A 12,239-nucleotide genomic window follows, 5' to 3' on the forward strand; every position below is an offset into this window, starting at 1 on the left:
TCCAGTACATTAGGCTCTTGATTACTAAGGAACCAATTTGCTCACTTTACATTACTTAAGTTTATTTAAATTAAAAAAATTTTTTTTGTTTATTGAGTTCACGTGCAATATTATGTTTCAGGTGTACCACACAGTGATTCACAATTTTAAAGGTTATACTCCATTTATAGTTGTTATAAAATATGGCTATATTCTCTGTGCTGTACAATATATACTTGTAGCTTATTTTATACATAATAGTTTGTACTTCTTAATTCCCTACTCCTATATTGCCCCTCCCCCTCAATCACTAGTTTGTTCTCTATATCTGTGAGTCTGTTTCATTTTTGTTATATTCACTAGTTTGACCCCTCATATAAGCGATATCATACAGTATTTGTTTTTCTCTAAATGCACTTAGCATAATACCCTCCAAATCCCATCCATGTTCTTGCAAATGGCAAAATTTCATTCTTTTTTATGGTTGAGTAGTATTCCATCGACTATATTTATATACCACATCTTCTTTATCCATTTGTCTGTTGATGGACACTAAGGTTAATTCCATATCTTGGCTATTGTAAATAATGCTGCTGTGAACATTGGGGTGCGTGTATCTTTTCAAATTAGTATTTTTGTTCTTTTCAGATACATACCCAGGAGTGGAATTGCTGGGTCATGTGGTAGTTTTATTTCTCACTTGATTAATTAAAATTCCCAAAGTTATTTTGCCTCCCTGCTGCCCCCCCCCATTCAAACCATGCTACAGTTATGAAGACAGACTATATGGGCTGCAGAATCTAGCTGACGCGGGTGTGTGGAATTAGGGTCTGTACTTCTTAGTTGTTGGATCCTGCATTACTCACTTGACTTCTCTGAGCCTCAGTTCCTCATCTGTAGCATACAGTTAAATAAAGTCTACTTTCCTTTCAAGAGTTGTTGTGAGGCTTAAATGGGAGGATACATGTGGAGTGTCCAGCCCAGTGTCAGTGTTTGGTCCCTCCTTTCCCCAGGGCCTCACACAGATGTCTGTAAATATCGACAGATGTATGAGCTATATTGAAATGTACTTCATTGATGTCAGATCTACAAGGGTTTATCTACAATAAAGCAATTCTAATGCGTTGGCCATGGGAAAATGTCTCAAGGTTAAAAGTAGGAAGGATCTGCTGCACATGGACGATTCTCCAAAGGGATGCTTGTCTTCAGATATACTGTGAAGCTTCTTTACCATTTTTGCCACATCCAAGTACAAGCTGTGCTGTTATATACCCACATTTTTGAAAATATAAATTGGCTTACTTTTTACTTAAATCTGTTTTAGAAGGGAACTTTATATCACAACTTGCTCAGTGAGTGACTGCTTTTCCCCTGCCCCCAGCATATCAACTTACAGATCCACAGGGTCTTTGTGATGTCACATGGTTAATGTCCTATGTCAGGACCAGATTTCAGGTCTTTTGTGGCTGGAGCTCTCTCTTCTATCACTAAGCTGTGTGTGTGTGTGTGTGTGTGTGTGTGTGTGTGTGTGAAGATGGCATGACTGGATCTAGAGACCAGGAGTAGCAATTTGCACATAGATGTCTCAGCTGCAGATTTAACGTGCAAATTCGAGACCTTACCGTTATATATCTCGGCCAGTCCAATTACTTGCTTTCATTATTGAATAGATTACCTAGGAGGATTTATAGGGTATAAAAATGCTTTGTATGTAAAACTAATTCTCAATACACCTCAAACTTTAACTTCTGCTCCTTTGTGCTAAGCATTCTCTCTCCATAGTTCTATTTTATAGCATCAGTTGTCTTCTACAGATTAATATATTAAGTCATACAGCATTTCAGGATACATTTATTTGGACTGCATTTTCTTCCAGTGCAGAGAAAATATTGGTTTCTTAAAAAATTAATCGTTGAGGTGAGGGTTCCTGAGACCAACTGTATATATATGTTTGCCCAGGACTGGCTTATAGCTAAATGGCCTTTAATAGATATGATTGACTCAGATAAGGAAACAGCAATGGGGGAAGCATCTGAAGGGAAACGTTATTTGCTGCTCACAGCGGCAAAGGGGTAGAGTAGCAAGCAGGGCCGTGCTCTGAAAGCAAGCTAGAGGCAATAGTCATGTCAGGTTGTGCAAAGATGGCTTAGAGCTGATGGCAGGACAGGTTCTACACAGTCAGAGCCGTGAGCCCAAAGTTTATAAATGTAGACATAGGGACTCAAAAGACTGTCCACCTAGCCCCAAGTAAGAAGGCTTATGGTGAATGTCCTTATGTGTATGTGTAACATTGCCGATGAGAAGCTGGTCACAGCGCATGTCCAGGAGAGCTGGACCTGCATCTCCACATTTAGCTCCCACATTACCAGCAGGCTTGAGTTCTTTGTTTCACACCATTAAGGTTGCATACCATTTCATCTGCCACGTTTACTTAGTCCACCCATTTCAGCTTCACTGTCCTCCATCCCCTTATCCCTACCCAGGTCCCATCTACCACCCCCAAGCCCGTCTTCCACTGAAAGTCACAGGGACTTCTGGTAATTTGGTCTGAGCCAGTGAAAGTCCTGGTCAGTTGCCGCTGCCTGTTTTTCATGACCAACGTGTCTAAATTCTTCAGTCCTTTCCTAGGAAGGGCTGAGTGGCTATCTTTTGCCCCTACCCTTTGTAGTGTGTGTGTGCTGGTTTTCGGAAGCAGGGGGCAGCTCTTTAGCTTGCCCAGCCCATAACCTTGTTGGCTGCCTTCTCCCTGGCTTTCTGGATGACGTTGTCCCTCCCTTGATCTCTGTGGGAATCCCAGCTCTGGAGGAAGGGACTGGGCAGGAGGCAGGGTACCTTCAACAAACACTTGGTGAATATGAGTCTGCAAGTCTGATGACCTTTCCATTTGTTGTCTGTTTCTGTGGTCACAGCCGGGTCTCAGGATGGGAAAGAGCCTTCCACACATTGTGAATCACTACGCCACTCCTCCTTAACAACTTCCACTGCCTTCCGGCTGCTTGCAGGGTAAGTGGTATGGGAGATGCTCTGCACACTAGCTTTGAGCTCACTTTTCTCCTCCTCCTGTCATTCCCTCCCAAGACTTCATTCCAACACATACAGGGTTTCTTCGTCTCTCAAGACCTAGTTCAAACACCACCTCCCTTGGAAGCCTTCTCAGACTTTGCTGATACAGAGGTAGCCCTCCTTCCCCTGGGCTCTTGCGGCACTGTGTGTTCACCTGAGTTCAGGCACTTTGCACACGGTACTATAATAGTTTATATATTGGTTATTCCCACCCTTCCTTGCCCTAGACTGTGAGCTTCTCACGGGCTGGTGTGAGCCTTATTCATCTGAGTGTAATCAGAGCCTGAGTTCCATACCTGGCTCTCAGCAGGTGCTCAGAAAATGTTAACTGAATGAATGCAGGAAAAGGGGAAGAGAATTGGTCTTCTGTTAATTTATTGAGCAAAATACAGTAGGAAGATTCAAGGAGGCACTGATCCAGTAAAGAGAGCAACAGTGCTTTAATGAAACTTCTTTCAAATCTGTGAACATGTTAGCTATCAAGTAAATGCTTTTATTCTTTCTGCAGAACAGATTTCCAAAGAATAATCACAATGTTTAGGTTAATAAGATGCTGGACAGATGAGTAGTCAAAGAATGTTATAAAACAACAATTCCATCAACTATATACCAAATGCAAATTTACTGAGACATCAGGAGAATGTATGTTTATAGTTACATGGCTATAAACAAGACATTATTACAGTAATCAAGTCCATAAAACTAGAAAAAAAAGCCATATAACAAAAAGGCCTTTCATAAGCTATTAAATGAGCACACACAATAGACAAACCAATTCTATATTTGAAGCAGCATATAGCACCAACATGTTGGCAGGACCAGTAGAGGGGTAATAGGCTGCTGGATGGAACAGGGGGAATCTCCGCCATCATCTACTTCAAGCCCCGTTTTACAGATGGTGAAATGGAGGCCCAGAGAGATGGAGTGCCTTGTTCAAAGTCACACAACACAGGGACACAGGATTGGCTAGACAACGAATGATCCAGGCCACCCAGCTCTAGGTAAGTGTTCTATTTTAACATACAGATAATTCTACTTGATTCAATGTATTTTTTTTCCTATTAACAGATCTACCATAAAAGGTCAATACAAGTCCTAACACACTCTGGTATTATGTTTATTGAGAAAGGACTGACATGTACTGTGATTTACTTCTTGGGACTATATAGCTGTTAAAATTCGGAGTAATCACTCAGATGACACTCTCTTAGGTGCAAACTGACTGAGAAGAAGGAATCTGAAGGGAAAGTTTGGCACATCCTGCACTACCTAAACTAACTACCTTATGCCTCAAAATTACTAAATTGTTGGTATAATTTTTTTTTTCTGATAGTTGAAAGATTAGTAAAGCACAGAAGTAGTCCCAATAGGGAGAAAGCAAATCAGGTCTTTCCTTTAAAGGGTAAGCATGGCACTTTTCATTTTAATAATAAGGTAAAGAAATGTAAAAACCTGATTCTTATTTAGAAAAAAACCTATAGCTTGTGAACCACCTGGTATAGAAAGTGTTTCTCTAGTTAAAAAAAAGTGTTTCTGTAAAATACTTTGGAGTCATGAAATTCTGTCTAGCATATCTTGCCATGGTCCTGAGGCCTCAATTGGACAGATTTACGATGCGCTAATGAAGATATAAGCATGGAAGAAGAGATCACTGTTAACAGAAGCAGCATTACAGACAAAGTAGAGTGAACATATTTAAATAGCTTCATAGATATGAAGGCAAGGAGTTGCATGCACGTAAGTGATTAGGTGTGTCATTATAGTGGTAGTTGGAAAAAATAACACACACTGGGCATTTGTCTGTCATTATCAAAAACCAGTTGCTGCTGAATGAACTGTGGCTTTACAAGTAGAATAAAGCCTGATAAATAAAAGTGACTTCTGCGTATCATATATATGTATACATATATTATATTTTTCTCACATAGATGTCTAGTTATAAGTAAATCAACATTTAGCTACAATTTTTCTCCCCCTCGGGTCCAGCATCAAAGGATTTGATATCACTTTTCTTAAACATACCCTATACCTGGTTAGGAAGTTACATGATTTTTCATACTCGTAGCCTTTATGATATCTGGCCAGCAAAAAATAAAAATGAAATCTCCTGGGACCTCAAGTCCATTCCTTACCACTACAGGCATGTTAACAAATATACAGCAAACCATATTTGTTTTCTGTTAGGTAAAAGAACATGTTTTAGTACTAAAGCATAAACTACGCTTGCTACCAAAAATGTGTACATAGCAGTATAATAAAAGTAATTTCACGAAAATATTTTGTAACAAGCTACATTATAAATATTTAAAGAAACATGGTAAAAATCAGAGTGAAAATAAGATTAGTGTTCTGAAACTATCAGTAGAAAAATATACTTATAAAAAAAGAATGTCTCATTAAGTGAAGCTGTAAAGTTGTCTTATTAATGTACATTTCAAATATCACCTTTTGAAAGGAAAAACTGTTCTCTCTCCAACAGGTGCCTATAATTTACTTGGAAACTGGGCGTTTTGCAGAACTAAGCATAGATGACAAGAGGGTAACAGCGGTGGCGTGATTTCCACATGGTCCTGGAAGAGTGAGGGCCGTTCACAATGCTGAATAGGCAGGTGACTTGGAGAAATACAGAATATATTTGAGCAGTTTGGAAACAGTAGTGCATTTGTTCACCCACAATCAGCATAATACTCAAAGCTCAGACATCAGATTTTAAAAGGGGCTTGCACTACAGGGCAGGACTGTACAGAACTAGGGAAAACCGTTGTAAATAATTCCTTCTTGGGGAGGGATCCTTTCTGAGAATATTTTAAATTGTTCATTAGTAGTTGTTTTTAATGAACTGAAGCTGAATTAAAATATCAAAGGTCTAATGTATGCTTTGGGCCCATAAATAAGCATTTTAAAAGACCCTCTCTTCCTCTTTGATAAAGTTAACATACCCACTGGCCACAGGAGATGCCTTCTTTTGGCATCCCCACTGCAAATTCTGAGGATGTGTGGCAGGACCATCATGCCCAGAGGAAAATCAATGAGCCCAACACCCAGCTGCTGGAACCGTGGGCCCAGGTAGCGAACCACTGGATCCTAGCCTCTCTCAGATGGTGTGAGGACAAGCTAGGGATGACGATGACGCTGCAGGTATTTGAAAAGAGCTTAAGTAAGTAAGTGTCTGATACCTTTACGTTCTTTCTGTATGTATGTTTCTTCCCCATCATGATCTGCCCACTTGGGGCTGGGAGGTGAACATTACCTCTGAGGACGTGCTCTGGTGGCAGAGGAAAGATAGATAGAGGGGAGGCAGAGAAAGTGAGCTAAATCACAAAGTTGGGCCAAGGAGAGCAGCTGTTTTTCACGCATTCCTGCTCTTCTCTTGGCCCGGCTCACGGCTGCTCTGTCTCGCTCCCATCGTTAGAGTGGAAATTTCAGAGGTGTCTACCCCTGCTCCAGAGAACGTGAGCCCTGGGGCACAGCTGCCCAGGGTACTCCCCAAGGGCCTCCTCCCCTTTTCTAGATGCAGGATCACTGAAGCCCGAAAGCCCTTGGTGAATTAATAGTCATATCATAAAAGGGCTTTTAGTTCAGTTTTTAAATTTTAATTGGCACAGTTTACTGTAGCCTAAGAGGTCAGCACGATTTCAAGAGGAGAGAGATGCCTTCATTACTCAATTACAATGAATGCAGTCTTCAGGGTGTTCTTTACTTTTTGTACAATAACTATGAGAAAAGAATTTAATTCTACCCACACACAGCTCAAGATAAAGGTGTAACTTCTTCTGGAGTTGAACTGATGGTCTGGAGAGAGAGACACTTTAATAGGGAAATAAGCTTTGAGATGTGTATATACAAACACACATATATATATACACAAAACACTCCTCACCCACCTATACTGTACAGATTGGCATAACCCTATTAAGAATATACTATGAGAGAAAGGCTTTAGGACAAGTTATTCTTGGCATTTTAATCGAGACGAGTCCTTAGGTAATTTAGGTCTTAACTGGATCATTCACATATTTGTTTTTTTAAAAGGCCAGACCAACTTTCCTTCAGCAGTAACCCAATATGACACCAGAGTTAACGAATGGAAAACAAGATTGTTATTCTCTATTAATTCATTAAAGGGCATTTTAGAGAGAGGACAACTTGGAAAACAAAGACTTCAGAGTCCATGATTCCAAGTTACTTAAGAGCATTTTAGTTATTAGCAGTGGTTACCAAATAAGCCGAAGGTAAATCTTTTCAAGGAGCTGCTCATCGTTTGCTTTGTTGAGAAGAGGGGAGGAACCACTTCACTACTCCTCTATAAGATGATGCAGGTCTTTTTATCCTTGAAAGGGTTTTCTGAAGTTGGTATCCCCATCAGCAGAGGGTCATTCCTCGCATGTTCCTCACAGTAGGACATGAGGTCCGCTGATGCCTTTGAAACCTGGTGTGCAGACAGACCAAAGCAAACAAAGAAAATATTTACAGGATACAACTAGAGATGATCATACTAAGTGACGTAAGTCAGACAGACACATACCGTATGACGTCACTTATATGTGGAATCTAAAACATGGCACAAATGAACCTGTCTACAAAACAAACAGACTCGTAGACATAGAGAACAGACTGGTGGTTGTCAAGGGGGAGCGGGGGGAGGGAGAGGGATGGAGTGCGAGTTTGGGGTTGGTAGAAGTAAACTACTATATAGGTTGGATAAACAACAAGGTCCTACTGTATAGCACAGGGGACTATATTCAGTATCCTGTGATAAACCATAATGGAAAAGAATATATAAAAAAAGAATGTCTATATGTGTATAACTGAGTCACTTTGCTGTAGAGCAGAGATTGGCACAAAACTGTAAATCAACTATGCTTCAATAAAAAAAAAATTTTTTTAAATATTTACAAACTTGAAAGGTAGTTGAATGCTAACCCACTGGGTGGAAGACTGTTGGAGAACAGGATAACCAAAGTATCACTCCCAGATTATCTGTTACTTAAAGAGGGAAAAGGTACTTCTAAATGGAGAAATCTGGCAGATAAGGCCTTCCTTAACCAAGTGATCAAACTGACATCAGATGTCTCTTGGAGTGAGTGCAGAAGACTTGCCACCAGCCAGCTAGTCTTTCTGCCCAAACTTTTAGCCTGAATTTGATCGTCAGCAAACAATCCCATCTAAAGTGTAGGCCATTCTGAAAAGTGAGTGGCCTGGAATCTTGGAAACTGGACTATGTGTTAGATACTATGAGCAGCTGATCTGAATGTAATCCCTGTCCTGTGGTTACGCAGAAGAATGCCCTTATACTTAGGAGACAGATGGTGAAGTATTAGGGGTGATGCGTCACGATGTTTGCAAATAACTTGCAACAAATTTAAAGAAAAATTATGTCAGTTTTGTGAGTGTGTGTGTGTGTGTGTGTGTAGAGACAGAAAACAAGTGGGTAAAATGCTAATAATTGGTGAACCTTGGTAAACAGTATATGGGTGTTTGTTACAACTCTTCCACAGGTTTGAAATTTCTCAAAATAAAAAGCTGGAGTGGGGAGGGGAACAAGAAAAGTGTCTGTGATTCAAAGGAAGGTTGTATCTTAGTTTCTATCCAATGACAAATCGATTAGAATGCAGAACAGAGTTAAAGAACCGAATTATGGGCTCGGAGCCAAAACTCAGAATAGAGCCAAATTCTAGTAGAGCTTCAAGATTTACTGGTAAAGACTGGACTTGGGGGAATAAAAAGGGGGACAAAGCCAGCACGGGAAGATGCAGTACCTTACTTCGGCATGAGTTAAAAATGGAAATACCACACCCTGTTCAGAAGTCCCGTTAGAATAATCAGGTAAGTGTCCTCAGGCCAGGGGCACAGGCAGCCTCCTGTTTTTTTTTTTTTTGCGGTACGCGGGCCTCTCACTGTTGCGGCCTCTCCCCTGGCAGAGCACAGGCTCCGGACGTGCAGGCTCAACGGTCATGGCTCACGGGCCCAGCCGCTCCGCGGCATGTGGGATCTTCCCGGACCGGGGCACGAACCCGTGTCCCCTGCATCGGCAGGCGGACTCTCAACCACTGCACCACCAGGGAAGCCCTGTAGGCAAATTCTTAACCACTGCGCCACCAGGGAAGCTTTTTTGGTTTTTTTTTGTTGTTGTTTGTTTTTTTTTCAGTCTCCTGTTTTGAAGACAGGTGACTATCTCTAGGCCCAGAGGAATTTATCAGGTGACTGCTTCAGTATCTAGGAGACGGCCATTACTCACAACATTCCAAGGCACCCACCGCCTAGCCCTCTCTGAGGGTCTGGGGGGAAAAGACGTCAAAGTCAGGTGACCCAACAAATGCCTTCTGGTTTCCTCCAGATCTCAACTAAGGCTGGCGATACTTACCCTGGGTTGCAGACTGTGGTTGTCCAAGTCTGCACACACTGAAAAACCCACCTTCTCCTAAAAAGGACACCTGGGTGTTGACTTATGCAAGGCCACCTTGGCTGCACTGATAACTCTAGAACACTTCATACATTCCAGAGGGATGACGAGGGTGTTTATAAAGTCCACCTGGAAGCCCTGTCCCGAGGGAGAACATGGTGACAGAGGGGGCTCGACCATGTGCGCTCAGGGAAGGCAGGTCCTCAGGAAATCCTGTCACCGGCTTTAGGTTTTCTGTCCACACAGAGCCTCACACAGACACTTTGTATCGCCAGTGCTACGTTGAAATGAAAGTTAAGATTCGGAGGCTCTCAGCTGGCTCAGGGAACAGCCTGGCACCTGGCCCAATTACATGGCATCCACCTTCTCAGAAATGTGGCCCGGCCTTGGGAGGGCAGAGGGAGCCGGTCAGAAAACACGTCTGACCCACTCAAGGCTCTTACCTTTATTCTTTCGATGGAGGCTTCCATTCTCAACTGCTGCACAGTCCTTCTTGCCTGGGCGATGTTGTTGGTGCTGGCTGTCTTGGTCGACATCTTCAGTTACGGTTTCACCTGAAATCTGAAGAGAACTTTTTTGTCAAAGGTGAAGAACTGTCATCTTTAAGTTGCTTAGACCTTCATAATGCTTTGAGGGGAAAAGGATGCATTCCCGGTCACCACAGCCTCTTGGAGGCTGCTACCACAAAGCCCCTCCGCAATGGGAGTGGCGGTCTCAGTTTCTAAGCTTGTAATCCTTTTGAGCACCTTCATGAATCTTTCCTCTGCAGAAACCCACTACTAGTAGTTTAATCCATGCGCCCCATATACAGCATAAAGTAGCGTTTTCTAAGGGGAAGCAAACACACACACACACACATCTGTGGTAGTTACCAGGCCTCCGGCCAACGCGGGCCATGCTCCACGTGCAGGTTAACATTACTGCCCTGTACGTTAATAGAAGGTTTGATTTCATTTCGTTTTGGCTCTCTTACCCAACTATTACACTGATACAAAATCCTGGCAACAGAAAAGGGCAGAAGAGAGTGCTTCTGGAGAACTCTGCACAAAGGGTGCATTTTTAGGTGCTATCAAGATTTGCAGTCGTTTGGAGAAAGTTAGGCAGATAAGGAAGCCTTTATTCAGGAAAAAGTGGGAACCTTTCAGCTGAAAGACTCTCAATGACAGATCCACAGCAAAAGTCACATAGGATACAGCCTCAAGCCTGAAATATTTAATGGAATTACATCAGCACCTCCCCCCCTGCCCCACCTCGTTGACCTCTCTGGCTTCATCCTGGTGGCCAGGGCACTGGCTAATCCCACACCCCCATCACATGTTCATGGACCTGCCCTCTGCCTCTCTCTCCCGGTGAAAACAAAGGAAACATCCCGGACCTTGAGCTTCGACCGGTCTAGTTGCCCAATGGCATAGTCCAAGGGGAAGGCGGGCTGGGGAAAAGCACTGCCCGGTGCCCCTGCCATATGTGGCTAAGTTCTCTCTCGGCACGGTGGCGGAAGACATCGCAGAGCTGGCAGCCCTGGCAGTTTTATGAGTCAGAGCAGGTGGACAGTAGGTGTGCCTCGCCGGCGCCAGGCAAGGACTCAGCAACGTCTGAGGGCGCCGTGGCACCAGCAGCAAACGCAGGCTGACTCAACCTTCTGGAGGGGCCGCGGGTGCACAAGGCATATCTGCCATAAAGGCTTACGTTAGACAAGGCTTCCGAAAACAGCCACCCACAGCTCCTGCGGTGTCCACCCGAGTTCTACTGCACTCAGAATGCTGAGTTCAAGGACTTGGGCAGGGCTTGTACCTTCTGAAGTCAGAGGCAGCTTTGGATCAAATGCCCAAATAAAACTGTGCTTTTCACTGCGTGCGGAACTTTGAAGTCCAGCCTAATCAGCAAGCTTCATGTTCCTGGTTTGGACCCTACCTCTTCCAGTTACTGAACCTCTATGAGCCCATGTTTTCTCATTTGTCATATAGGGATACTACTGTTTTTGAGGATTCAATTCACTGGTGCACATGCAGTGTTTTGCATAGGACCAAGGCACTCCATACACAGCAGCTGCTATTGAATTTATCCTTGGGGGTCACACGCAGCACAATGAATGGGAATCCTCTGTGTACCTACCTGCCTCCACCTGGTCAATGGGCCTCCAGGCGTCTTGACAGACTGCTCTGGGTGGGCTGTGGGCATGGGCCCCAGGCAATTCTGCTGCACTCTGGTGTCAGGGCAGAATAGAATGGCTGGAAACAGCCTCTGAGGATTCCCCTAGCATAAGGGAGCCCAAGCCCTGCAGGAAATTGGGAGGAGCCGTAGTGTGGCAGGGCTCGCTGGCCTTGCCTTGGGCGACCCGGTTACAACATACTTCCAGACAAGCTGCCTCCTCCTCAGATTCCGCACTCATCCTGCCCCACCCAAAGGAGAGGCTGAGGGTCTCCTCCCGGCGACTTTGCACACACCCAGCGGTCTGGCCCAGCCCTTCTGTGCTCCCAGCAAGCACCTGTTAACAGAGCCTTTGAAATGGGTCTAAGGCAGCAGGCAGCCTTTCTGCGAACAGTTTGAAGTGCCCTGATTCACAGCGCGCTGGTCCTCATTTTGTTCCCTGTAGCATGTTAAACTGGGCTCCCCTGCCAGCTGGCGCCGGTTCTGAGGATTGGCCCCCAGCCTTCAGAATGCGAACGTGACACCCTTTCTGAGTGGCCTGTGGTTTCCAGGCTGCACCCTTAGGACTTTCTAAATGTTCCCTTTGCAGGAAAATAACGCCAAGCAGTCTCTTCTTCTCAACCTCTAGGGCATAAAGTTTCCAAGG

At 43.7% G+C, this 12,239-nt stretch overlaps 1 protein-coding gene across 4 annotated transcripts in view; it reads right to left on the bottom strand.

The window, feature by feature from the left end:
- Positions 1-3,463: 3,463 nt before the first annotated feature.
- The window catches only part of GNG12 (G protein subunit gamma 12), a 123,948-nt gene continuing 115,172 nt past the window's right edge, over positions 3,464-12,239 (bottom strand). For all 4 annotated transcript variants that reach the window (XM_027114030.1, XM_027114029.1, XM_027114031.1 and 1 more), the window contains 2 exons: positions 9,889-10,006; positions 3,464-7,471 (listed from right to left, as the gene is read on the bottom strand). In XM_027114030.1, coding sequence (XP_026969831.1) covers positions 7,346-7,471; positions 9,889-9,981 — 219 coding nt within the window. In that variant the 5' untranslated portion in view covers positions 9,982-10,006 and the 3' untranslated portion in view covers positions 3,464-7,345. The remainder of the gene's footprint in view (positions 7,472-9,888; positions 10,007-12,239) is intronic.

This window comes from Aethalodelphis obliquidens, unplaced genomic scaffold (assembly GCF_003676395.1).
Source record: "Aethalodelphis obliquidens isolate GAN/ISIS:26980383/991018 unplaced genomic scaffold, ASM367639v1 scaffold13, whole genome shotgun sequence".
NCBI classification, from domain to species: Eukaryota; Metazoa; Chordata; class Mammalia; order Artiodactyla; family Delphinidae; genus Aethalodelphis; species Aethalodelphis obliquidens.